Source organism: Nyctereutes procyonoides, unplaced genomic scaffold (assembly GCF_905146905.1).
Source record: "Nyctereutes procyonoides isolate TBG_1078 unplaced genomic scaffold, NYPRO_anot_genome, whole genome shotgun sequence".
Classification (NCBI taxonomy): Eukaryota; Metazoa; Chordata; class Mammalia; order Carnivora; family Canidae; genus Nyctereutes; species Nyctereutes procyonoides.
The window spans coordinates 118,450,988-118,476,605 of NW_026575125.1; the positions used below are offsets into that span (position 1 = coordinate 118,450,988).

The following is a 25,618-nucleotide window of genomic DNA, read 5'->3' on the forward strand; positions in this document are numbered from 1 at the left end:
CATCACGAGCAGCTGGTTGTACTGAATCCCGGGCACCTCAGTGTCCTGCCTCGCCTCTTCCAGCTCCCTGGCTCGTGACCACATCATTCCCATCCTCGCCTCCAATGTCACCTGGGCTTCTCTGGGTCTCTTCTCTTGTCTCTCACCAGGACACTTGTCATTGGCTTCCGGACCTACCCAGGTAATCCTGGACGGTCTCATCTCCAGATCTTTAGTGCGACCGTACCTACAGATCCTCCGGATGGCCCCCACTCGGGCCCCTACAGACAGGACACGCATGGTGCATTTGAGGCTCTGTGGTTGCAAAGCCCATGCTGGGTGTCTTCTCGCTGTCCCCACGGGGCCAGGGCCCAATAGGCACGTGTGTGGGGAAGGTCCACGACTCCTGGCTCTCTCTCCTCTTTCTCCAGGAGTAGGATTTCCAGGTTCCCCACCTGACACGCCCTGGTGGGCAGCTAAGATGCTCCACATACTCCACATACCCTGACACGCCCTGGCGGGCAGCTAAGATGCTCCACATACTCCACATACCCTCCTATTTCCGGCCTCCAATAGGAGAAACGGCCTCAAAGTCTGCGCCCAGCCTTCTGTCAGCCAGCCTGCCTCCTCCTGCTGCCCCCCTGCCTGGCGGGCCACCAGCCCTTCCCTGCCACCACCACCCGTCGCCCTGTGTGCTGGCCCCCCACGGCCTGCCCTCCCTCCCTTGCCTGTGGGGCAGGCCCAGGCCAGCAAAACAAGAACTTCCCAGGATTCCTAGTCTGGCCAGGTTGGTGGAGGTGAGAAGAGGCAGAGAGATCGCAGGGGAGATCGGCGGGGAGGGACGATCCACGTCAGGCATTTGGGAGGCCGGGCGCAGAGCGTGCCGGGACGCTGACCCCTGCACCCAGCAGACAGCGGTCCGAGGAAGAATCTAGGCAGTTCGGAGGACACCTGAGTGTGCTTCGGGCCTGCAACTGCCCTGGTGAGCTTCGGCCTGGGCGCCCGCCTCGCCCGGCTTGGAAGCATCAGCCGCATTTGCGGATGCATCATCAGCATCTGCTGCATTTGCGGATCAAAAGCAGCAGAATTTTCCCTGCTAGGAGACCTTTGTCTCGTCCCTTCCCTAGAGCACTTGCGTGAGAAACCCCAATGAGCCTCCCGCCAGCCTTAGAGCCCAGGAAGTTTCTTCTTAGGGTCCCAGGGGCACCTCTTTGAAACGCACCCATCGAGGCAGGTAGGTCCGTCAGCTCCCACTCTGGGCTCTGGCCCCCTGCACGCCACGGAGACCAAGCTTGCGTTGTCCTTAGGATGAGGGCAATTCCCCAGCCCAGGGGGCCACCGCGATTAGCGGGTGAACTCGCCACGAACCTGGGTGGATGATCTTGAGCAGTGTGCGCATGCTCGGTGGCCACGTCTGCTTAATGCTTATGCGGCAGTGAAACGGTTTGCTTGCTTTTCCACACCTGTGGAGAGGGCTGTGGGTGGGCAGGACCTTGAGTTTTTCCTCACGCAGGCAGGGCGCAGAGGCAGGGGGCCTGGGGCCACAACTGATGCACCCAGCTCCGGAGGCAAAGATGATCCGGGCCCCGCAGGAGCCCGTGGCCCTCCCCGCCCCCTCTGGCCTCGCTGGAACTATAGTGACGGTCGCACTTTGCCCCACTCCAGGGACCCCAAACTCAGCAGTGTGCACGGTGCTTGCGTGCAAGGTTTTGTATGCTAACTGTCCCCCAATAAAGCTGGAACGAAGAAAAATACGATTAAATTTCAAATTAAAAGAGAGCTGCCTGGGATGCCAGCCAAAAGATAAGAAATAGGGAGCAGGATCAGGAAGGAAAGAGGCTAACAGCTGAGAAGAGAAAACCTTCTCGAGAAGACAAAGGCCCCTCGGCTGCACATCACGTGCGCTCACCGGGCCCCCAAGCAGATTGCCAGCGAGCTGGGCACTGCCCGGTGAACGTTCCTGAACACCCTCGAAGCTCTTAGAAGCTCCAAACAGAAGGAATCGGCCAGAGAAGTGGATCGAAGTGGGCCGGCTCCCCGGGCAGCTCTGGAGGCCCGAAGCTGCAGAAATGCGTGCAGGGCAGGTGCACAGTGGCCCTGGGGTCCCACTCCCGGCCTGTGGCTCAGCCAGTGGGTGGGGGGGGGGCGAAGCTCACAGACTTTTTTTTAAGATTTTATTTATTTATCCATGGGAGACAGAGAGAGAGAGAGAGAGAGGCAGAGACCCAGGCAGAGGGAGAAGCAGGCTCCATGCAGGGAGCCCGACGCGGGACTCGATCCCGGGTCTCCAGGATCACGCCCTGGGCCAAAGGTGGTGCTCAACCACTGGGCCATCGGGGCTGCCCTCACAGACTCTTTAGTAAAGGAAAAGCTGCTAGAGCCAACGGGTAGGGGCCTCAGGATGCAAAGTGGGCAGTGCTGCCTCGGGGGACAACAGAAGCGCAGAGAACAGGCCTGGTGCCGGTTCATTGTGTGTCAGCTGGGCTAGGCTAAGGGACCCAGGGTTTGGTCACACATCACTGTCAATGTGACCGTGAAGGGATCTTTCAGGCGACACTAACACTGAAATCGGTAGACCCTGAGGGGAGCAGCTGAGCCTGCGTTCCTGTGGGTGGGCCCTGGCACCCGAGCGGCACCCGCAGACCCTGTGAGCCCGTCTCTTGTGTATATCGTGCTGGTTGTGTTTCTCAGGGGAATCCTGGCTGCTAGACAGTTATAAGGCTGTAAGCACGAACGCACAACTACTACCCACGCGGGCACATGTCAATAAAAGGCAATTATTATGGGACCGTTTCGTATAAAGCCACAGAAGTGGATCGATGTCGTCGACAAAAGCATGAAGCACATAGTACGACTGTCACACCAGCTCCTGGAGAAATATAGAAGAGCACACTTAAGGACATGCATTTTTTTTCAGTCTGTGGAACATGTTTTCCAAGTTCTTGACACATTTGGCCTCTGTTATGGGCTGAACTGTGTCCCTCCCAGAAAGAGATGTTGGGGTCCTGCCCCCGCCCCGGTTTGCGTGAATGCAGCCTTATTTGGAGACAGGGTTTGCCCAGCGGTGATCAAGGTGCTCCGAGGTCATTGGGGGGGGGGCGGGCAATGGGACCGTGTCTGTATCAGAAGGGGGACAGCGGGACACAGCGACAGCCACACAGGGGGAAGGCCACGGGGGGCTGAAGGTGGAGATCCAGGCGACGCCTCCACAAGCCCAGGAGCCCCACGGATTGCCAGGAGCCACCGGAAAGGAGAGGACGGTCCCCTCTGAGTCGCCGGGAGGAGCCAACCCTGCCCACACCTGGCTCTCAGGCTTCCGGCCTCTGGTCTGCGGGAGAAGGGGTTCCTGGAGTTCGTGTCCCGGCGTGTGGCGCTTTGGCACGGCTGCCCTAGGAAAGTCATACACCCCCGAGACATCCTCACACCATTATCCGACAGGATTAGAAACCCTCAGAACTCTGGGAAATGAACTAGGGGTGGTGGAAAGAGGGGTGGGGGTGACTGGGTGACGGGCACTGAGGGGGGCACTGGACGGGATGAGCACTGGGTGTTATTCTGTATGTTGGTAAACTGAACACCAATAAAAAATAAATTTATAAAAAACATAAAGGGCTGACGTTAATGAAGCAGAGAATGGAAAAAAAAAAGAGAAACAGGAAGAAAGAAAGGGTGAATCAAAATCCTGGGTTTTGTCCCTTTGCCAAGACCAAGGAAATGTCTGCACGAGACGGGATAGCGCAGCACACACTGAAGAAACAGAATCCTGGTGATGCAGCTGAACCCTCCGGAGACGGACCGTAGAGGCTCTGAAACCACGGACGGGTGCTTAGGAGTTTTTGAAAGCGGCATCTAGTAAGATGCCATTTATACAGAGTCAGGGGCGCCTGGGTGGCTCAGCGGTTGAGCGTCTGCCTTCAGCCCAGGGCATGATCCCGGGGTCCTGGGATCGAGTCCCACGTCGGGCTCCCTGCATGGAGCCTGCTTCTCCCTCTGCCTGTGTCTCTCCCTCTCTCTCTGGGTCTCTCATGAATAAATATGTTTTTTTAATTTCATTTATGCAGAATCATACACGCACATGTGAACCAGGTGCATCTAAGGATGTGGGGGGGCACCTGTGGCGGCGGGGCTGCACCCCGTGTGACCTGGTGCATGGGGAGGGCTGTGTGAGTGTGGCACACACTCGTCTGCCGTGTAGGAAGTCTGTACGAGGCCAGGCATCGTGGGCGGGACGTGCCAACGCCCAGTGGGTCCCCCGAAGAAAGCACGGCAGGACGGCGGGCCTGGGTCATGGCTCCAGCTTTCTGCCTTTGGCTCGTGCGTGGCCTGGTGCAGACCTTGTCGTCATCCCATGATGTCCTACACGAAGACAAGCTGAAGGGCTCCCGGCCTTGTTACTTTGGGTCTCGTCCCTCTACAAGAATAGTTCTCGTTTTGGTTGGCTTGTGTGTCACGTCCTCCCAGTGTGCTCCCGATCACAGACACATCCCCACTGGCAGATGTGGACATGGCTTATAGGGCCGTGACATGTGACGACAGGCAGGTGGCTGGCCAGGGTGAGCTGGAGCGGTGGGGCTGCTTCTGTGGGTCTGGCCCCTCCCGTGCAGCACAATTACCCTGAGTGTGTCCCCCACTGCTGGGTGTCAAGAGCCCCGTCGTTGCTCAGCCGTGTGCTGGGACAGGGAGGCGCTGTGGCCTGTGCCACCTGCGGAGGGACAACAGTCCCGGACTATTATGAATGGAAGTGCCGTGAATGGTCATGTGTGCCTCTTTGTGTGGACCCATAAACTCACCTCTGTTGGGTAAGTAAAGACTGAGGAGTGGAATTGCTGGGTCACCGTGGCAGGTGCACGTTGAACATTTTAAGACACAGCCACGGTGCTTGTGTCATCTTACTTTTCTCCCAGTCCCTCCACGTGGTCACCAGCACTTGCTGTGGCCTGTCTTTTCGATGGCAGCCGTTCTGATAGATGGTAAATGCTTAGGGATTTGAAGAGCAGATTATGGACCGCCACCATGATTAGAAATGAAATTATATAAACTTCCAGTAATTGTAGAAACAAAGGACAGTGGCACCTGGGTGGCTCAGCGGTTGAGCGTCTGCCTTTGGCTCAGGTCATGATCCCGGGGCCCTGGGATCGAGTCCCACATCGGCCTCCCCATTCTCCCTCTGCCTGTGTCTCTCATGAATAAATAAATAAAATCTTCAAACAAACAAAAACACAGAGGAGTTCCCCAAACCCATCACTTTGCATTTGAGCAGCCCACTGCCATCCCTGTCCGGGCTCCGTCTCATGCCCACGGGGAGGGGTCCCCCCCCCAGCGTGCCCGCGTGGACGTCTCCGCAGCCTGGCGTTCCCTGACACCGAGGGGGCAGCGCAAGCGGCCTGCGGGCCTTAGTCCACTATCGCTTGGCCGATTGCGTGACCCTGAGCCCACAGTCTACTGTCGTGAGTAGCAACAGAAAAAGGCGGGGGGCGGGGGGCTGCTCGTGCAATCTTGGAAACTCTTACCCAACGGGCTCACGTGACAGTGAACACGGGCACTTCCCACATACATCCTTGTTCTTTCGCTTCCTCTTACTCAGTAAATGAAAATAGCAAGTGACACCTATGCGGAACCCACACTCGTGTGCTTACATACGCACACACAGGCACACACAGCCATAGGCTCACCTGCTCCCAGCACGCCGCTGCTCCCAGGCAGCAGTGGGGCAGCCCCCGGCTGTGTGCGTGGGGCCCAAAGCAGTGTGGCCCAGCGAGGGGGGCCGAGAGCCCGAGCTGGGGGCCAGAGACCGCTGGGCCCGGAGACCACAGCTCAGGCTGGCGGCCCGCCCCGGCCCCGAGTGAGAAGGGGCCCTCCTGGCATCAGCAACACGGCGGCCCAGAGCCCCAAGGCTAGACAACTGGGGCGCAGCCCCGTCGGGCACCCTCTGGCTCCGCCTCCCCCCGGGTGGCGGTCCCCAGCCTTCCAGCTCCTGCCTGGTGCGGGCTCCAGGGCTGACGGCCGCCGTGCCTGGCCTGTGCCCCTCTTCCCGGTGGGTGCTGTCGTGGGGCAGGCGGCCAAGCAGCCTTGCTGCGGAAGCTCAACAGCACCCCGCACCCCAACCTGGCGCCCTAGACGGCCTTCCCGAACCGCACGCCCTCGCGGCCTCGGCCAGGCCGGCGGCTCCCCTCCAACACGGCAACCCCAACCCCGCTCTCTTCTCTCGGGCCGCTGCCATCCTGTCCCCCCCCCCACCCCGCCCAGGCCGGCTTTAGTGGGTTCTCCGCAGAGCAGCCTGAGAGGCCTGTAAAAACAGAGATCACTTCTTGCCCCTCTCCTGCCTACGACCCTCTGTGGCTCCCCATCGCCCCGGGTCAGTCCAGAGCCCTCGCCCCGGCCGCGGGGGTGGCCCGAGGTGACCACTGCCTGCGTTCCGACCTCACCATTCCTGTACGTTGCACATTGCCGTGGCTCTAGTCACTGACCTAGTTAGTCCCCCGAGAGGGCCCGGCTGGCTCAAGGCTCAGGCCTTTGCTCATGCGAGTCACTCTCGGGCGTGGCCGCCCCACCCACCCCACCCCTTCTCACCTGCTCTCCCTGTCTTCTAGACATCCCGCCCTGCCTTGCCCCATTGTTTGGTGACACAGGCGGGGCCCCAGAGGCAGGTTACTGGCTCCCCAATGCCGAGCAGAGACAGCGAAGCTGCCTTCCCCACACAGCAGCCTCCTGGCCCTCCTCAGGCCAAGCCACACGGGACACAGGGCCCGGCACAAGGTCCTTCCTCACCGAGCCAGCTCCACACCTCAGGCACCCCCAGCCCGCGTGCACTAGTGGCTCCTCCTGGGCGAGGACTGGCCCACATGAGGCCCTTTCCGTGTGCGCCCGTGTGCGAACGGGGACGCACCCATATCCCCCACCACCCTGAGCACGGCAGGTGCTGTCCTGCACTGCGTGCCCATCTCCTTTCAGCCTGTTCCCACCTTGCAGAGCAGGGCCAGGTGCTCAGGAGAGGAAGGAGTGGCCCAGGGTCGGCAGGCCGTGCACCTAGACAGACGGACAGCTCTGTACGCACAGCACTCCGAGCCGAAAAGGCCAGAGCTGCCTGGCAGCTCTCTTCCAACTCCCTCCCAGGTGATTCTGCGTCCAGGGAGATGTCCCTAAGGCCCTGCTCACCAATTTTCTGGGCCTCTGGGATGACAACGCAGGGAGGGTACGATAACCGAGGCTACAGCAGACCAGTGAGGGAGGAGGGCCGAGGCTTACCCACAGCCCCCGCCTGTCACCCCTCGGCCCAGCTGGTGAGCAACGGCCACTCACCCACCCACCGGGCTCACCGCCAGCAGAGGTCACAAGGGGACAGCCCCAGGGGCTCCGCTCCGGCCTGGCTCCCTGTCTGCCCCCTCTGGGCAGGGTGGACGGCTCAACTGGAAACTCAGCGGGTGAGTAGCCGTTGATGATAAATTTATTGAGAGGCTGGGTGAAGGGTGGAAGCTTGCAGCAGCAAACCACTAGAGCACAGTCCCGGGATGGAGCTGGGAGAAAGCTCTAGGGCTACAAGGTGAGACGGCCAGGGCCAGAAGGCCTAGCAGGTGCACGGACCCAGGGCTAGCTGGCTGAGGGGGGCAGGGGCAGGGGCCGCGGGGCACTGGTCCGGTGCCAGCTCCGGACCGCAGAGCCTGACTGAAGGGTCAAACCCGGGGCCGCCCACGGTACTGGGAGTGGGCTTCATCCCCCGTCCCGCCCCCCCCGGGTGGTGGCATCACCCAGTCCCTGGCACTCAGGCTTCAACACTCGGGCCATCAGGTGGCACGTACATGGGCTCGATGTGGGCCCAGCTTCGGGCCCGCTCGTCTGCCCAGCCCAGCAGCTCAGCGGCGCGGTGCAGGAAGACCATGAGCAGGGTGTGCACGTCGCCCTCGGCCGAGTGGGCTGCACTGGGCTCTGCCCGGAAGTAGCGGCGGAAGAGGCTGCCCAGGCTGTAGCCCTTGCAGCCCTGGGCCCGGGTGCCGTGGCTGTGGGCGCGGTCCAGGCTCCGCAGCGCGGGCAGCGTATCGAGGCACGTGGTGTCCGGGGGCAGGTGGGCGCCCAGGCGCCGCAGCTCCGTGCACAGCAGCGGGAAGTCGTAATCGAAGCCGTTGTGGGCCACGAGGCAGACGGGGCCCTCCTGGCGGCTCAGGAAGGCCTGCAGCGTCCGCACCACGGCGTGGTCGAAGCCGGCCTTCCGGCACCGCGCCAGGCTGTCACTGCTCAGGCCGGTGATCTCGCTGGCCTTGGCGGTGAACGGGCGCTCCGGACTCATGCACAGCGTCAGCTTGTCCAGGACCCGGGGCACCACGGGGGCCCCGGACTCGTCGCGGTCCGGGTTCTCCAGGGACGAGCGGTGCACCGCAAACAGGGAGATCTCGGCCACCTCGGGATCTATATTGGGGAGCCCAGTGGCTTCCAGATCCAGGAAGACGAAAGTCTCGGCCCGGGGCGCCTCGGACATGGTGACGCGCTCACAGGGACAGCGAAGCCTAAAGCTGCCGGATCAAGAGGCACAAGACCTGAAGGCCAAAGTGACGGGAATGCCCCCGTGGCCGACGCTCCAAGCCCTCTGTCCAGGGCCAGGCACCCTCTCCATCCTGTGCCCCAGTCCCTCCCCGGCCATTGTCACTACTACCAACTAGGAAACAGCACAAGGTAGCGCTCACGTGCCCAGACCCCGGCCCGGAGGCCTCTGCCACCCGCCTCCAGGGACTTGAGAGGCCAAGTGTGCCAGGTCCGTGTCACCGGGGACCTGGGGAGGTGGCAGCCCAGGACGGGAGCTCCGCTGACACCCCTTGGCTGGGAGCCTGCGGCACAGCACCCTGGGCCTGCAGCCCTGGGGCCGGCCGTCGGGAAGCAGGCAGCCAAGCCTCCGCGGCCGGGCCTCCGCCGGCCTCCCCGGCACACAGGCGCTCTCCCCAGCCTGGCCACCTGCGTCCGGGCTCCCGGCAGCTGTCCTCACCCACCCTGCTGCTGGCTTACCTGGGCGGGTGCTGGCCGGCTTCCTGGGCTGCTGGGCACCTGTCTCCACACAGGCTGCTCCAGGCGGCCTTTAATCAGCGGCCGCGGCCCGCCCCCAGCCGCCTGTTGGGCAACGAGGCCTAAGGCCGCAGGACCTGTGCAGCCGGCTCGCCGCCCCCTCGCTCACTCAGCTGCTGGGACACACGCCCCGTGTTTACAAATTGGGAAGCAGGCTCCCGGGCCACACGCAGGCTCGCCGCGAGCCGGGAGAAACGTGTTGTCACAGGCACGAGGAGGAAGTGAGAGCCTCCCACCCAGCCTTCCGTCCGAGCCTGACCGGGGCCAGGATGTAGCAGCCGAGCTAGGGCGACTCCCACCGGGGCAGAAGTCCCCTTCCCCAGGGCACAGCTCCACCGGTGTCACAAGGAACCAGGCTGCCCGTCCCGAGGCTCCAGTGAGCTCGGGAGCGGGCAAGAGGTGCCTGCGGGTGCCGTGCGCAGCCCAGAGGGAAGGCCGCACTCGGGATGGGACCTCGGTGTCGCCTCGGCGACCTCGGGCACTTTCCACGCGGCCTGGCGCACACATCTCACAGGCTCATCCTCCACCAGGAAGGGGGAGATGGTATCTGCTTCACGGGGACAATGACCCATAATATCTAAGAGGCCTTTTGCAGAGGCTGCCGGGCCGGAGGAAGAGAGGCGAGGCCTGACCGGACTTGCCACATGGGCTCCGGCTGAGCCAATCCTGCCCCACCAAACAATGAAGGATGAGCAACGGGCGAGGTGGGGTGCGAGGTGCCTCCGCGGCGCCCCCGGCCCAGGAGCTTGGCAGTGGGAGTGAAGCCCTCCCCGGCCAGAAGTAGGTGGTGTGCCCGAGGACCTGGTTCCGGAGCGAGAGCTCCCGGGTGCCCACAGGCCCAGCGTCCTGCCAGGGGCACAAGGAGGCAGCCCGGGCCCGCCTGTCCCCCTGCTCCGATGGCAGCCTCCCTGTCTGGAGCGCCCGGGGGAGGTGAAGGCACACGAGCAGGCCCCTCCTCACGCTCCCTTCCGCCTGTCCCTGGGCTGCCGGAGGCAGAGGCCCCGCCAGTTATGCCTGTTCCCGTGCTCGCAGGAGGTACTGGGTCACCCTGGGAAGTCCGGAGAGCAGCTTCCTGGACAACCAGTCGGGCCACTGGCAAGAACTTCCCAGGCCCGTGCGGGGGAGCCCTGGAGAGGCCGTGAACGTACGCCCCGGCCACTGGAGCCCAGAGGGGCCAGTGCGGGTGGCTGGGCCGGGGGTCTGCAGGGAGGCCTCATGTGGGACCCCAAGGCCACTCACAATGGAGGCAGCGGGGGGGGGCCTTCTGGGGCTTGGCATCGCCCACTCTGGGCAGAGGGAGGAACAGAAGCAACGGAAGCTGATGCGACGCAGAGCGAAGATGGCCAGGGCTGGGGACACCCGGGACAGCAGGGAGCGAGCCCACAGCCAGGTGCGGCCCAGGATTTGGGGTGCCGGCACGGGAAGAAGGGCAGGCCGGGCGGTGGGGCGGCAGAGGAAGAGGCAGTCCTGAGGCGGCTCCTCAGAACCCGAGCTTCCCTCTCTCGCCAGCTCTCCCCTGCACTCTCCCTCCTCCCTCCCGAGTTGCTGCGGAGGCAGAGGCGCAGGCAGGCGGTGTGGCCTCTCCTGCCCGCCCTGTGCCCCCCGCCCCCGCCACCTGGCGCTTCAGGGCCCAGCGCCCGCTCGCAGACTACTCCACGCCTTTCTGCAGACTGTCACGGAAGACCTTGTATTTCTGAGTCAGTTCTTCCATTTTGCTGGCTGCAGAGGAAAAAAACAAAACAATAAAACAGCGAAGTGACCCCTAGTGCTCTCCAGCCCAGAAGAGGCTGCTCCCCCTCTGCCCCCCATCCCCCTACCCCCGCAGCCAAGCCTTCACTGGTTCTCGGGGCCCCAGGCGGCCCTGCACCTGACCCTCGGCAGCCTAGGTGCCCAACTCCCACCGTGACCCACAAACTGCCGAGCAGGAGCTGCTCGGAGGTCTGGGTGCTGGTGGGTGCAGCGGGAAGGCCCCTGTGGGTGCCAGGCTGAGGTCCAGGCCAGGTAGCACTCACCAGGTCACATTCATGCCCACCCTGACCCTCACTGCAGAGCCCAGGAGCCAGGGGTTCTTCTGAGTGTGACCGTGTGTTCAATACTGCTCAGACCGGTAACCCACTCACGCGTGCATCAAGTGACATGGCCTCAGCTGTCCCTCGCCCGGGGAGGCAACTGCCATGACCTGCTACTGGGCTTTTAGGGCTGGCGGGGGAGGGGGGGCACCTTAATTCGCACCTGCCCCGTGAGGTCCCCATTTCAGATAGGGACCACTCAGGGACTGTAGCTCACTCTGCTCCCCCACCCTGCGGGCTCTGGGGTCTTCCAGCAGGTTCTCCTGGTAGTGGTGCCTTCACTTAAATACACACCTACCCCTCTGCCTCCAGCCTGTCTCCTCCCTTCCACGTGGCAAGGCCTTTAATTGACACTTGGCCCTGCCTGTCCAGAGGGTGACTCTGAGGCTCAGGAACCACGGGGTGTGCCTTGGGGTGAAGAGCCCGGCCCCCACGACCCTCCCTGCTGGGGGCAGCTGACCGCACTCCCTGTCCTGATCACATTTCTCCACAGGTACGGTTTTCCTAGGTCCCTCTGGGTATCACTTGCCTTTCCCGAAACCTCACATTCTCCCAGCCTCCTCTGGGGGCTCCCCCAACGCTGGGTGCTCCCTCTGTTCCCACGTCGCCCCATTGTCCTAGGTGCTCTTGGCTCAGTCTGGCTGCAGCTGGTTTGAGGCCGGAAGCCCTGGACCCTCTGAACATATGAGGCGTTTGCTTCTGGAGGCCGCGGTTGCTCTCTGGAAGCTTGAACCCCAGCACACTTGGGGTCCTGTGTGATCCGCACGCCCATCGCTTCACGGGTCACCTCTGCCCTGTTTCCCTTCCTCCTCCGGAGGGCCCGCTAGCCACCCAGCTGGGCCCTCATTCTGTTTACCTGTCTCGCTTCTATTCTCACACAGCACTTGCCTGCTCCTGCGTCCTGCCCCCACAGAGCTCTTCCCCTTGCTTTTTGTCAGCATTTTGGCAACCACTTGTAACTGCGAAGGCTGTTGGCTTTTCTCTTTGTTGGTTTTTCATAGTTTTCTAGGTTAAGGTGTGCTGGAAAGGTCTCTTCTCCGAATGACCCATTAGCTCTGCTTTTCCAGGTCTTTCTTCTCCCTTCCATGGTGCCGGGCCAGGCTGGGGAGAGGAGGCCTGGGAAGCTGGTGGACTCTCCCAGCAGGAGCTCCATGGGCAGAGAGGCAATGGAAGAAGCCTTCATGCCATGGACCCCCATCCAGAAAAAGATGGCTTCGGCCAGGTGGCCAGCCGGGGGACTGGGGTTGCCATTCATTTCAGTCACTTTTTTTTATGAAAGAATGGGCAAGGGTCTCACTGGGTGCACCCCCACCTCGTATGGACCCTCTGCTTCCAGCACCCTTGCTACGGCCCCCTCCCTGGGCCTGCCGCACCCTGCCACACACACCCCCCTCCTCTCTCTCGGGCTGTGGCTTCCCCCACCATTGCAGCCATCAGAAGGCTACCATCCACCCCTCCATGTTGGTGCTGTCAACCCCCCCCCACGCTGACTCTCAGCACAGAAGGAAATGGGACTGCAGGTCCACCCAATTGAGCTGGTGACTGGTGAGTGACGAAGGGACGAGCTGCCCACGCCATGTCACCGAGGCCCTCTCCAAGGCACAGGCCCAGCAGGTGCACCCAACCCCTCACTCAGGTCCCTCACTTCACAGGCAGTGATGTGCCACCAACACAGCATGGCTACCAGCACACAGAACAGTGGCCCAGCTTCTTCTACCGGGAAGGGACACGCCACAGACACAGGGAGCTTCCACAGTGGCCTGAAGAGGTCACGGAGGTCAAGGCCTTGGGTTTGTCAGGTGGGAACAGGGAAGGTGGGAAGGCTGTTCTGATGATGGGTCCTGGCCTGGAGTCGGCACGGACCGCTTCTCTGGTGTGTCTGCAGCCCAAGAACTCATCTCAAACAAAATCTAGAGGCTGCAGCGACAAGAGTCGAGCCCCAGCCCTGCCCCCCTGGTGCCTCCCACTGGGGGAGGGCGGGAGACACACAGTTTATATGTGTTAGCCCTGCCGGCAGGCCTGCAATCACAGGTGAGGCGGCATGTGGCGAAGGACACGAATGACCACTATTCTATGAATGATAGCATGGTTCGGAGCATTTTATTAACAGCAATTATCTTTAGTGGGGGGGAAGTCAGTGACAGTGGTGACTAGGATAAATGTTGGGACAAATTTTACAACGGATGATTCTGTGGCTGGCCAGTGAGGGAGAAGAGACTCCCGAGTGCCTGGTATACATGTGGCAAGTAGGTGTGCCAAGGCCAAGAGCAGCAAGAAGGCTGGCTGCCCGGGGAGAGGGCTGGCTGGGAAGTCCATGCACAGGGAGGACTGGGAGGACTCAGAGGCTCTGGGACCCAAAGCCACCCCTTGGTGGCCGGGGGGGGAGGGGGGCTCGGGAGAAACTTTTACAGTCAAATGCTTTCTTTCACTGCTACTGCCTGAGGCGGACAAGCGCTGGGGAGGAGGGCCGGGGAGTGAGATGTCCACAAGGGCTCCGAGTTCTCCCCGCCCCGGCAGTCCAGCGAGCCACGTGTGCGCCCAGGCTGTGCCGACACCCCCGGGAGACCTGGCAAGGCCCTGAGGCTCGGAGCACACAGGAAGTGCACGACAAGCAAGAGCTGTGCGCTGCCTGGCTGAGTGTGGATGAGAAATGAAGCTACCTGTCCAAGAAGTTCCACGAACTCCAAATGGGGTGAAGTCAAAGCAACCCACACCGAGGCAGATTAGTACTGGACTGTCCAGAGCCAAAGACCAAGAGGATCTCTGTGACATCGACCGCCAGTTTCACATCGCCAGCTACTGTGGCCCACAAAGCCTAACTTTATTATCTGGCTCTACACCAGACAAGTTTGCCACTGTCAGCTACGCGGCGATGACAACGAACAAATGACAGAGACACTCGTGGGAGATGAAGCTGCTGACAGGAAGAGACGTGGGGCTTTCTAGGGTGCTAGCACATTCTCTCTCTCTTGACCTGGGTCATGGTTAGACAAGTAGTCACTTTAAAATCACTTCAATTGGGGATGCCTGGATGGCTCAGTGGTTAAGCTCTGCTGTCATGATCAGGGCGTGATCCTGGAGTTCAGGGATCGAGTCCCACGTCGGGCTCCCTGCATGGAGCCTGCTTCTCCCTCTGCCTGTGTCTCTGCCTCTCTCTGTGTGTGTGTGTGTGTGTGTGTATCTCTTGCGAATAAATAAATAAAATCTTTAAAAAACAAATAAGAATAAAATCACTTCAATTGGAATAAAGGGGGTTGGCCAGAGCCCAGGGAAAATAAGCAACTGTTTTCTATTTCTCTTCCTGTGAACTGAGGTTCCTACCTGAACAGTATTATTCGTATAAAAAAGACCTTCTCCGAATGCATATTTCTGTAATAAAACAATAAACTCATTCAGAAAAAAAGTTTAATTGAGACTACGTGCAAATACAATTTGCCACATCCAGTAACAGAAATGTCAGAAGGGTCTGACCTAGCACTGCCCAGACAGACAGACCCAGCGTGGCCTCAGACACAAATGCTGACGGGCCTCACCACCATGACGCTGGGAGCCCCGTCCTCAGGACACAGTCTAAACTGGGAACACTAATTGAACACCAATAAAACTATTCTTTTAAATAAAAATAAATAAATAAATAAAACATAACCTGTTGGTGGACTGAATGAATGAATGAATGAATGAATGAATGAATGAATAAATAAGGAACACGCTTTATGTCTAAATGTGTTTCCTGCATCTCTTGGCAAGCTTGCCCGGGGGAGAGGGGTGGCTTACCTAAGTGACCCAGGCTCATGAGGGAGCATCCGCAGACCACGGAGCGGGGTAGAGAAACCACACTGCCTCTGACTCCCGCACAGAGTAAACCAGTGCCCACATCCCAGCTCGCTTCCCACAAGGGGGTCTTCGACACTCCTGTCCTTTACAAAGGTGACATGATCCTGCACCTTCCCTTTAACCTTCTGCAGTGTGCAGTCAGTCCTTCTTGTCTTCGAAACCAAGTTTTGCAATAACAACGACCCCACCATACACACGTACCCTTATTTACCCAAGCTCTACCCAATGGTAAAACCGTGGATTGCTTCCGTTTTCTACTACTGAGAATTGGGCCAAGCACCATGCGTAACAGTAAAAAGCTGAGAATGACCTACAGGCTGGATAATAGGAAATGTCAAACAAATTATGGCAAATACCTGAGTAGAAGAGTGTTTGATAATTAAAAACCTCACTTCCGGAACATGCAAAAATGCTTCTAACATTCTTTTAAGTAACATCCACACCCCTCAACGTGGAGCTTGAGCTGACGCCCTCAAGGCCAAGGGTCGCATTCTCTCTACTAAGCCAGGCAGGCGCCCCAGGAAAATGCTTATGATGTGGTCCCAGGGAAAGAACATAACATAAAAGTGTAAATGTGTTCAGATTACACTTACACAGAGAAATAAAAAATGATGAGAGGCAAAAATATTAAAATAGAGATAAATAGACCAAAATATGAACATCAACCATCTCTGAGTTATCTCAACTTCCCACAAATAATATTTTTATATTATAATCTGTAGAAAGCAATTTTTTTTAAGGGAAGAAAAACCTTATGCGTCAGAAGAAGAAAGTCAGGGACGGTCCCCAGACACTCCCCAAATGCTGCTCAAGCAAGAAGGAGCTGCGTGTGAGGCCAGCACTCGGCCAAAGTACACTGGCACAGCCCTGTGTGGCACAGCCCTGTGCGCCGGTGTGCGGGTGGGCATAGCCCCAGGAAGCGGCACCCACGTACCTAGACTCATGATGGAGTTGCTGCTGCCCCAACACATCTGCTCGCCCTGCTGCTGCTCCACCATCTGCACGGCATTTGCCGAAGTGTCAGTGACCTCCGTGACCGCTTTCAACAGCTGGGAGGAAAGGTGAGAGGGAGGCACGGAGGCATGAAATGCTGGTGGTCTGATCCTGCTTCCCACCCAGGGTCACATGGGACACATGCTCTTCCCAAGACCCTCTAGCATGTGGCATCGACCCGCAAGACGGACAGCCCGGGGTGAGGACAGGACTCCCGGCCAGCTGGTGAGTCACCAACCAGAGTTCCCCATGGTTGGTCCCTTCCTCCAGGCCCAGTGCAGTGGGAAAATCAATGTCCCAAGATTTAAAGTGGGGGGCTTCCTGATGAGAAGGGAATGTACCCTATCCTGCCCTGTTGGCAGAACTGCGAAGGACAGGCCCGTCAGAGGTCTGGAAGTCTAGGAGTCTCTGTGTTAGACAACCAAGCCAGGGCCTGCTTCAGCAGCACTTAAACTAAAATAGGGGGAAACCGAGACAAATGTCACGGAGGCCATGAGTCAATGTCTGAGTTGCACGTGTGGCACGTGTGGCAGGTGCACTCATAATCCTAAGCAACCCAGGGTTTTAGGTTGGACTCTAGGGATCTGACACGTGAACAACAAAATGAGTAAGTCAATATTTATGTAGTCAGCTCAGCAGCGTGAGACCACTTTTTCCTATCTGTCTGAGCTGGGTCAAGAGCACAGCCAGCCAAACATCTGGCTGGCTGGCTGGCGTCGTTCCTGGTTGCACACCAGAATAAAGAGGCCATGATACATCTGTGCGTACTGTGAAGACAGTGACCCCAGTATGGAGACCAAAGCCAGAGGCGGGGACGAGGGTCCCACACCGTCAAGCAGGACCCAGCGTGGGCAGGACATGGGCCTCTTCTGGGCCTGGGGGCTTGGCTCAACTAAGAGCCCCCTGAAGGGGAGCGGGGCGGTCAGGGGACATCCCTGGCAGTCCTCATCCCTCCCAGGCACCAGGAGAAGCGCCTTCCCCACCCACCCCAGGCCCGTGCCAAGCCCGTCCCAGCCCCCTGTGGCAGTGGCAGCTGGGAGAGAGGGGAGGAGGGGAGGAAAGACTGGTTGTTACCTGGCTGCACGAAGTCAGAGTCTGGTACACGGCCTGGATGATGGGGCCACACGGGTGCAGGTAGGGGCCCGGACGCTGGCAGCACTCACCCAGCTCGTCATCGTACACTTGCAGAAAAGCCACAACCAGCTGGTGGAAGTCGGAGATGACCAGGCGCAGCTTTTGGTCCAGGGTGCTGGTGTCGGCCCCACTCACAGCAGCTCCTTGCTTCTGCTGCGCAAAGCACTGCAAAGCCAGAGGCGGAGGGGCCCTTGAGGCTGCCCCGCCTGGCCCCGGGCCACAGAGGCTCGCCCCGCATCGTACAGAAAACCAGACGCAAAAAAGAGCAGCTTGGTTTTGAGCAAAGCCGCCTGGCTTCCCCACCAGCCTCAGCCCCCCCACTGCTGCCGGTGTGGGCCTCAGTCTCCCCCTCGAGAAAAGGAGGAGGCCAGGCCAAGGGCTGCTGGGAAGGCCACATGTAAGAAAGCACGTGGAAGCCCAGACCCCAGGGCCTGGTGCACAGCTCGCAGGAGGGGGATCCTCTTCATTCTTCAGAAGGCCTCCCCACAGCTGCCCAAGGTTTGTCTGCCTCTCCCCTTCACATGTGTTGAGCATCCACACCATTCTAGAACCCACCGAGCCCTGGGCATATACCTACCACCTCCCTTAAGCCTCACAACACATCCATTGTAAAGATGGGGCACCCGAGGCTGGGGAACTGATATTCCTTGCCCTAAGACACACAGTGGGGGGCCTCTCCAGTCAGGCCCTCACCCACTCCCAAGCTTCACGGCCCCCAGAAGCCGGCACCCCTCACCTCTACCCTGAGCGTCTGCAGCTTGGCAACACTCTCCTGAAGCTGCCTGGCCAGCTCCATCACCTTCTCCTCCTCCAACTCCACAGAGGGGCGGGCCCTGCAGGGAAAGAGAGGACCCGGGCAGCTCTGTGCCACGGCAGGCATCGGGGCCCCCACAGGCCACCCGTGGAAGGGCCAGTCTCGGGTGACAGAGCCAAGGCGGACACGTACCTCTGCCAGTCATCGCTCTGCTGCTCAAGGAGGGGCTGCACGTCCACGGGCCACGGGTCACACTGTGGGCTCAGGAGCGTCTGCAGGCATGGGCTGGATAAGACCTCCCCCAGCAGCGCCTCGTTCTTCTCTCTGGTGTCCTCCAAGTGCTCCTTCGCACTGCCAAGGCAGCCCCGAGGCCGTGGTGTCACTGGCCAGAGCACGGCCGCCAGGGACCAGCTGGCAGACTGCCTGAGACCTCGGGCCAAGGGAGCCCTCAGCCCCTGGGGGAGACCGGAAGGGCAAAACGACACCAGGCATACAGGCCAGGAGACAGTGTCTCCCCCATCCTCCGTCCCTGCCCTGCCTTGGCAGCCGGGACCGAGCCCCTCGCCTTGGAGAGCCCGCCTGCCTGCAGGGACAGCACCGGTGCCACCTGCCGCGGCTGACACTGCACCTTCAGGGGCGATGACCTCCCTGGGCTCGCCCGCCAGCCATCCTGGGAAGGGCCCATCCCGAGCCTTTACCTGGAGCAGCTGGCGCCTCCGACGTTCAGGCTCCACACCGCATCCAGCAGCTGGTCCATGAGTTGCAACTGCTTCTGGGCGCAGGCCCGGCCCTGGGCAGGGAAGAGCGCGGCGCTCACTAGCCGGCCAGGCCGGGGGCCCCCGCCCCGCACCTGCCCTGCTGGGGCCCCTGCAAAGGAGTGCTTGGGACTGGCCTGGGTTGTGTTGGTGCCAGGAACCACGCTCTGGCCAGTGCTGTAGAAATATCCAGGGTGTTGAAGGCACGACACAGCCCGCGGGGGACCTGATGGTAGTCTACTCCTCAGGAACACCTCCGGGAGAAGCTTATTCTCCTTGGCAAATCGCCCACCCCAGCCAGGGGAGGCCCGTGCCGACCTGGGTCCTCACAGGAAGAACAGCTGGCCAGACTTCCCAGCGGACACAGTCCCCACCCCGACGGCAACTGGGATCCCCGACAGGGACCCGCCTGGCCTGGAGCTCCGGGCTTCAAGGAGGGGGAGGCTGACCACCGATCCTCCGGCCCAAACCCTGACAGCCGGAGCGGCCCGGCCTGCTCCAGAGAGCCCCGTGTGAGCAGTGGAATCAAGGGGAACGCTGAGCCTGCCTCTCCCTTTTAGGTCCCCGCTGCCCCTCGCCCTGACACGCCTACTATTCTGAGGAACGCCCCGGAATGATCTGCACAGCCGGCATCACCGCAGATTCCTCCAAGCGTCTGCACTTGAGGTGGGCAAGGGAGGCTCAGGCTGTGGTGGCGTTTCGGGCTAGGCAGCCCTGGGGGGGCAGCAGATGTGGGGCCGGGGGCGTGCTCGGCTCTCGCGTTTGCAGCCCAGCTCCCTGCCCTTGGGCGCCGGGCCTCGGGGCTACAGCCGTCTGGCACTGCCCCGCAAGCCCGCTCGGGGCCATGGAGCCAGTCAAAGGACCGGTGACTCTGGAAGCTCCTCCGAGTGAAACTGGCTACTTGGGCCTGATTACTACGTCGTTGACTCATTCTCCCCATCTGCCCAAGTGACACTGAGTCTGAGTGACACGCTTGAGGGTGGCCTGAGGGTACAGGTGGGGGTGGGTGGGACACCGTCCAGACAGCAGACAGCCAAGACAGAAACACGACCGCAAGTATCGCTCGGGGTCTCCCAGAGCCTTGAGCAGTGGCCAGGGCTGGGACACCCAACCCGCTCCCCTTCCTCGGCACAGCCTGACTCTCAGAGACCCCCAGTGCCCAGGAAAGGATAGGTGTCCCGCTCAGGGCTGTGCCAGCCTGGGGTAGGGCTGGGACCGTGGTGCTAAGCGCACCAGTGATCCTTTTTAAGTGGCCAGTGCAGTGGTTATTAGGACAGCCACAGAGCCGTGCAGCCACTGCCACCAGGGAAGTTCAGGACATTACCATCACTCCCAAAAGCACGTCACTCCCCACACTCCCTGCCCCAGCCCCTGGCACCCACTGATCGCCCTTCTGTGTCTATGGAATTGCCTCTTCTGGACATTTCCTAGAAATGGAATCTCACGTATGGGGTCTCTTGTGAGCGGCTCCCTTTGCTCAGCATGTTTTCAAGGTTCCTCTAGGCTGCAGCACAGGTCAGTAGTTTGTCCTTTGTTACTGCTAGTTTATTCACTCACCACGTAAGGGGAATTGAGGGTTCTTTTTTTTTTCCCTATTTTGTGGCTCTTATTCAGTATTTCCTGTTCATGTCCAAGTTTCTGTGTGGACATCCATTCTCCCGGCCCTAGAGCCAGGAATGGCTGGTCGTGCGGGAACTCTAGGGTTTGCCTTTCTGAGGAGCCACCAGACCGTCGCCACAGTGGCTACACCAGCAGCAAGGTGCGACGGCCTCAGGGTCTGCCCAGCTCAGGGTGCAGGAAAGGGGAGCTCATCAACGTTGCGACTTGCCTTTCCCTGACGACTCATAATGGTGAGCATGCTTGCGTGGGCTCCCTGGCCATTTGCTCATATTTTTGGAGAAACGTATTCAGATCCTCTGCCCATTTCTGAGTTGGGTTACTTGCTATTTACTTACTGAGTTCTAAGTGTTCTTTATGTATAGATTCTGGATACTAGATCCTTGTCAGATCCACGACTGACAAAGACTCTTTCATTCTGTGCATTCTCTTCACTCTCTTGATGTCCTCTGAAACACCAAAGGAGGGGCACCCGGGTGGCTCAGCAGTTGAGCATCTGCCTTTGGCTCAGGTCGTGATCCCGGGGTCCTGGGATCGAGTTCTGCATCGGGGTCCCCGCAGGGAGCCTGCTTCTCCCTCCGCCTGTGTCTCTGCCTCTCTCTCTCTCTGTGTTTCTCATGAGTAAATGAATAAAATCTTTAAAAAAAAAAAGTTGCTCATTTTAGTGAAGTCTAATTGATCTATTTTTTTTCTTTACTAGTCCTTTTGGTATCAAAGTAGATTTTTTAAAGACATTGTGAACTCATGGATTAGAATTCACACAAAGGTCCTCAGTCTACCACAGTCACTGTACTTACAACGCATGATACATCATGCGCACAATGTCCTCTCTTTGGCCAGTGAGGGCTTCTCTCACTAGCTGGCTCCTTACTCCTTCAGATGTACCTGTTCTCTCGTGTACAAGCCATTTCAGACTCAATTGCTACATTTCCTGTCTCAGGCCTGTCTTACAACTGGAGTGTCATTGTCTTTGGCCTTTTAAGAGGACAAAGCAAGGACATACACAGATATTCCTGCACTGTTTTTTAAGTGAAAATAAACAGTAACAATTCACACTGATATTCCCAATCCAAATTCCAGACTACAGGGTTTGACCAAACCTAATAATATTACACCAGTATCTCCTTTCCCCCATGCCCCAACTCCCAGCTCTCAATAATACCAACATAAATAATTCCTCTGTATTTATTCTGTATTCCATAAAAAGGAATGGAGTACTGATCCATGTTCCATCATGAATGACCCTTGAAAATATTGTGCCTAGGGGGACCTGGGTGGCTCAGTTGGTTAAACAACTGCATTCAGTTCAGGTCATGGTCCCAAGGTCATGGGATCGAGCCCCATGTCAGGCTCCCTGCTCAGCCAGGAGTCTGCTTATCCTTCGTCCTCTCTTCTTCCTCTCCTCCTCTTCTACTGCTCCCCATGCCTCTCCACCACTCATGCTCTCTCAAATAAATAAAATCTTTAAAAAAAATATTGTGCTAAGTGAAGAAGCCATTACAAAAGGCCACATACTGTATGACTCCACTTATATGAAATAGAGACAGGAGAATAGTGGGTACCAGGGCCTGTGGATAATGGGGAGTAACAGCTTAACGACCACAGGATCCCCTTTTAGGGTGATTAAAATGTTCTGGGACTAGATATATATACTTAGTGCTGCTTACTGCACACTTTTAATAATAGTTCAGATGGGGAACTTTATGTGTATTTTACCACAACAAAAACAATATATTTTTAAAAAGAACCCTTTGGAGACTGCTGAGATATTTTTTTAATGGTTAAAATGGTAAATACTTGGGCACCTGGATGGCTCAGTCACTTAAGCATCTGCCTTTGGCTTAGATCATGATCCCAGAGTCCTGGGATCGAGTCCTCCATCAAGCTCCCCACTCCGTGGGGAGTCTGCTTCTCCCTCTCCCCCAACCCTCCGCTTGTGCTTTCTCTCTCTCAAATAAGGAGGTAAATTATTTTCAAAAAGGTAAATATTGGGCAGCCCTGATGGCCCAGAAGTTTGGCGCCGTCTTTAGCCCAGGGTATGATCCTGGAGACCTGGGATTGAGTCCCACATCAGGCTCCCTGCATGGAGCCTGCTTCTCCCTCTGCCTGTGTCTCTGCACCCCCCGCCCCTGTGTCTCTCTTGAATAAAATCTTTTCAAAAAAATGTAAATATTATGCTATGTGCATTTTACCACAATGAAAAAAATCCTTACAGATAAAAAGGAAGGGAGGGGTTACAGATCCACGGAAGCCAGAGGGACCAGGTTTCTCCTCCCACATGACAGAAAGCATGTGACAGGTGTGTATAGTCTTGGACAGCTTTTCTCTCTCCCCGTGCTCATGGCCCCAGACACCAGGCAATACCATGTCAAGAGGGGGCAGCAGCAACAAAAGTGGCTGATAACAGAAAACCACTCTGGGAGCAGGGAACCTTCCTCTGCATTCAGTGGAGCTATGAGGGGAGCCAAACCATGTTACTGCTTCTTCCACTCTGTCCTCCCACCACTGTGGTACACTCACAGAAGTGGGTGGTTTATGGGTGCAGGACAACAGAGGCTGGCCCTTTCCTCAGGAGCCAGACAGTATCAAAGAGATGACAGGGAAGGAAGATTTAGGGAAAGTGACCCTATAAATCTGTTTACGAATGCCTAGGCTCATCCCCACCCACGCAGGGGTAGATCTGATCTTGAGGAGCATATGGAAGCATGATTACAGGGGAGGGACCAAGAGCCAGGTCCCAGGCTGAGCATCAGGGGGTACAGACACAGGACAGGCTGGAATAGCAGCACACAGGCCGCGGAAACCGAGCTGACACTGGCTGGAACCGCAGGCCAGGGAACCTAAGCAGGTCAAGTGCCTGCACAAACACAAATACCAACACTCTCCATAAAATGTCATAAGGCCCGGAGTCAAAGTCAGAGGCAGAATGTCCAGGATGCAATCCAAAATTACTTGGCTCCATGAAGAAAACCGTGAAAACCTCAACTTGCATGACAAAACACAATCAACAGATACCAATCACAAGATGGTACAGATGTTGGAATTACTTGACAAATTTAAAGCAGTCATAAAAATGCTAAATAAGTAATCATGAACAATCCTGAAACAAAAAATAGAAAACAGCAAAGAAAAAAAAATTTGTTTAAAACAGGAAATATCTTTTTGAGCTGGAAAACAGAATAACTGAAATTAAAAATTCACTTATGGCCCAAACAACAGAATGGGGGGACAGAGGCAAGAGTCAGTGAATTTGAAAACAGATTAACAGCAACCTTCCAGTGTGAGCAACAGAGAGGGAAAAAAACATTGAAAAAAACCAAGAGCATCATGGACCTGTGTACCATAATAAAAGGTCTAACACATGTGTCATAGGAGTCCCAAAAAGAGGGGAGAAAACTGTGTGAGCTGAAAAAAATATTTGAAAGTACAATGGCTGAAAACTGCCCAATTTAGAAAAACACACAAATTTACAGATTTGAGAAGCTGAGAGAATCCAAACAGGACAAACCCAAAGAAATATTCCGCAAACACATAATCAAATTGCTGAAAACGAATGACAAAGAAAAACTCTCAAAGCAGCAGGAGAAAAACAATGTATGACCCATAGGGAAAAAATTATTCAAATTATTGCAGATTACTCATTGAAACTGGTAGAGAAAGAAGAATTGCCAACCCAGAATTCTGTACCAGTAAAGCTATACACCAAGAATAAAGGGGAACTGTACATACCCAAATAAATGGACTCTAAGAGAATTTGGACCCAGCACACTGAAAAAATTGCTAAAGGCTATCCTTCAGACAGAAGTGAAATAATACCAGAAACAAACTTGGAACAACACAAAGGAAGAATACAGGACAAAACCACATAAGCAACTCAGTAGATACAGAGAAAGCATTTACAAAATTCAACACCCTTTCGTCATAAAAACATTTATCAAGTAGGAATAGAAGAGACCACCCTCAACCTGATAAAGGGTTATCTATAAAAAATTCACAGTTAGGGATCCCTGGGTGGCTCAGCAGTTGAGCATCTGCCTTTGGCCCAGGGCATGATCCTGGAGACCCAAGATCGAGTCCCACGTCGGGCTCCCTGCATGAAGCCTGTGTCTCTGCCTCTCTCTCTCTCTCTCTCTCTCTCTCTCTCTCTCTCTCTCTGTGTGTGTGTGTGTGTGTCATGAATAAATAAATAAAATCTTAAAAAAATTCACAGTTAACATCATACTCAGTGAAGATCAAATGCTTTCCTCCTAAAATCAGGAACAAGGCAAGGATGCCCACTCTTGCCACTTCTATTCAACACTGTGCTGGAGATGTTGTCCGGACCAATTATGCAAGAACAAGACATTAAAACATGCAAATTGAAAAGGCAGACACAAAACTATCTCTATTTGCAAATGACACAACCTCATATATAGAAAATCCTAAAGAATCTACTAAAAAAATCATTAGAATAAACAAGTTTAGCAATCTGACAGGAAACAAGAGCAATATCCAAAAGTTAATTGTATTCCTACACACTTGCAATGAGTAATACAAAGATGAAATTAAGAAAATTCCAGGGGGAGTGGTAAGATGGTGTAGGAGTAGGGCGATCCTAAGCCTGCCTCCTCACTAGAACACAGCTAGATAAAGATCAGGTCATTCTGAACACCCACAAAATCGATCAGAAGTCTTGGAGAACGAAGCTGCACAACTAGAAACCAGGAAAACAACCCGTGGAATTTTCTCATAAAAAGCAGACCAAAGCACACGTAGGATCTAGCTTCCGAGACAGATTTTATTTTATCTTACGTTATTTTTTCCTTTTTATTTTTTCTTATTATTTCTTTTTTTTTTCCTCCAAAATGACAAGATTGAGGAATTCACCCCCCAAAAAAAGAACAGGAAGAAATAACAGCCAGAAATTTAATCAATGCAGATGAGTAAAATGTCTGAACTATCATTTAAAACAACAATTATAAGGGTATTAGCTGGATTTGAAAAAGCATAGAAGACAATAGAGAATCCTCCACTGTAGGGATAAAAGAACTAAAATCTAGTCATGCCAAAATTTAAAAATGCTACAACCAAGACACAGTCTCAAATGGAGGCCACAAAAATGAAGATGAACAAATCAAATGAGCAAATTAGTGATCTAGAAGATAAAATGATGGAAAATAATGAAGCTGAAAAGAAGAGGGAAAGAAAACTGTTAGACCACGAAGAGAGACTGAGGTAACTCAGCAATCCCATAAAGGGAAATAATATCCGTATTATAAGAGCTCCAGAGGATGAAGAGCAGGAGAAAGGGGCAGAAGGTTTATTTGAACAAATTATAGCTGAGAACTTCCTTAATCTGGGAAAGGAAACAGGCACTCCAGTCCAGGAGGCACAGAGAAACTCCCTCAAAATCAACAAAAATAGATCAATACCTTGACATAGTGAAGCTTGCAAAT

At 56.6% G+C, this 25,618-nt stretch overlaps 2 protein-coding genes across 2 annotated transcripts in view; both read right to left on the reverse strand.

Moving 5' to 3' along the window:
• Positions 1-7,401: 7,401 nt before the first annotated feature.
• Positions 7,402-9,021, reverse strand: TREX2 (three prime repair exonuclease 2). The gene is made up of 2 exons (XM_055338923.1): positions 8,971-9,021; positions 7,402-8,483 (listed from the first exon to the last, which is right to left on the reverse strand). The coding sequence occupies exon 2, from the start codon at positions 8,447-8,449 to the stop codon at positions 7,739-7,741; it is 711 nt and encodes a 236-aa protein (XP_055194898.1). The 5' UTR covers positions 8,450-8,483; positions 8,971-9,021; the 3' UTR covers positions 7,402-7,738.
• A 1,612-nt stretch (positions 9,022-10,633) lies between these two features.
• Positions 10,634-25,618, reverse strand: part of HAUS7 (HAUS augmin like complex subunit 7) — a 30,056-nt gene continuing 15,071 nt past the window's right edge. The window contains exons 5-10 of the mRNA XM_055338922.1: positions 18,510-18,601; positions 18,004-18,162; positions 17,794-17,890; positions 16,998-17,222; positions 15,865-15,979; positions 10,634-10,746 (exon numbers count right to left, since the gene is read on the reverse strand). Coding sequence (XP_055194897.1) covers positions 10,676-10,746; positions 15,865-15,979; positions 16,998-17,222; positions 17,794-17,890; positions 18,004-18,162; positions 18,510-18,601 — 759 coding nt within the window. The 3' untranslated portion in view covers positions 10,634-10,675. The remainder of the gene's footprint in view (positions 10,747-15,864; positions 15,980-16,997; positions 17,223-17,793; positions 17,891-18,003; positions 18,163-18,509; positions 18,602-25,618) is intronic.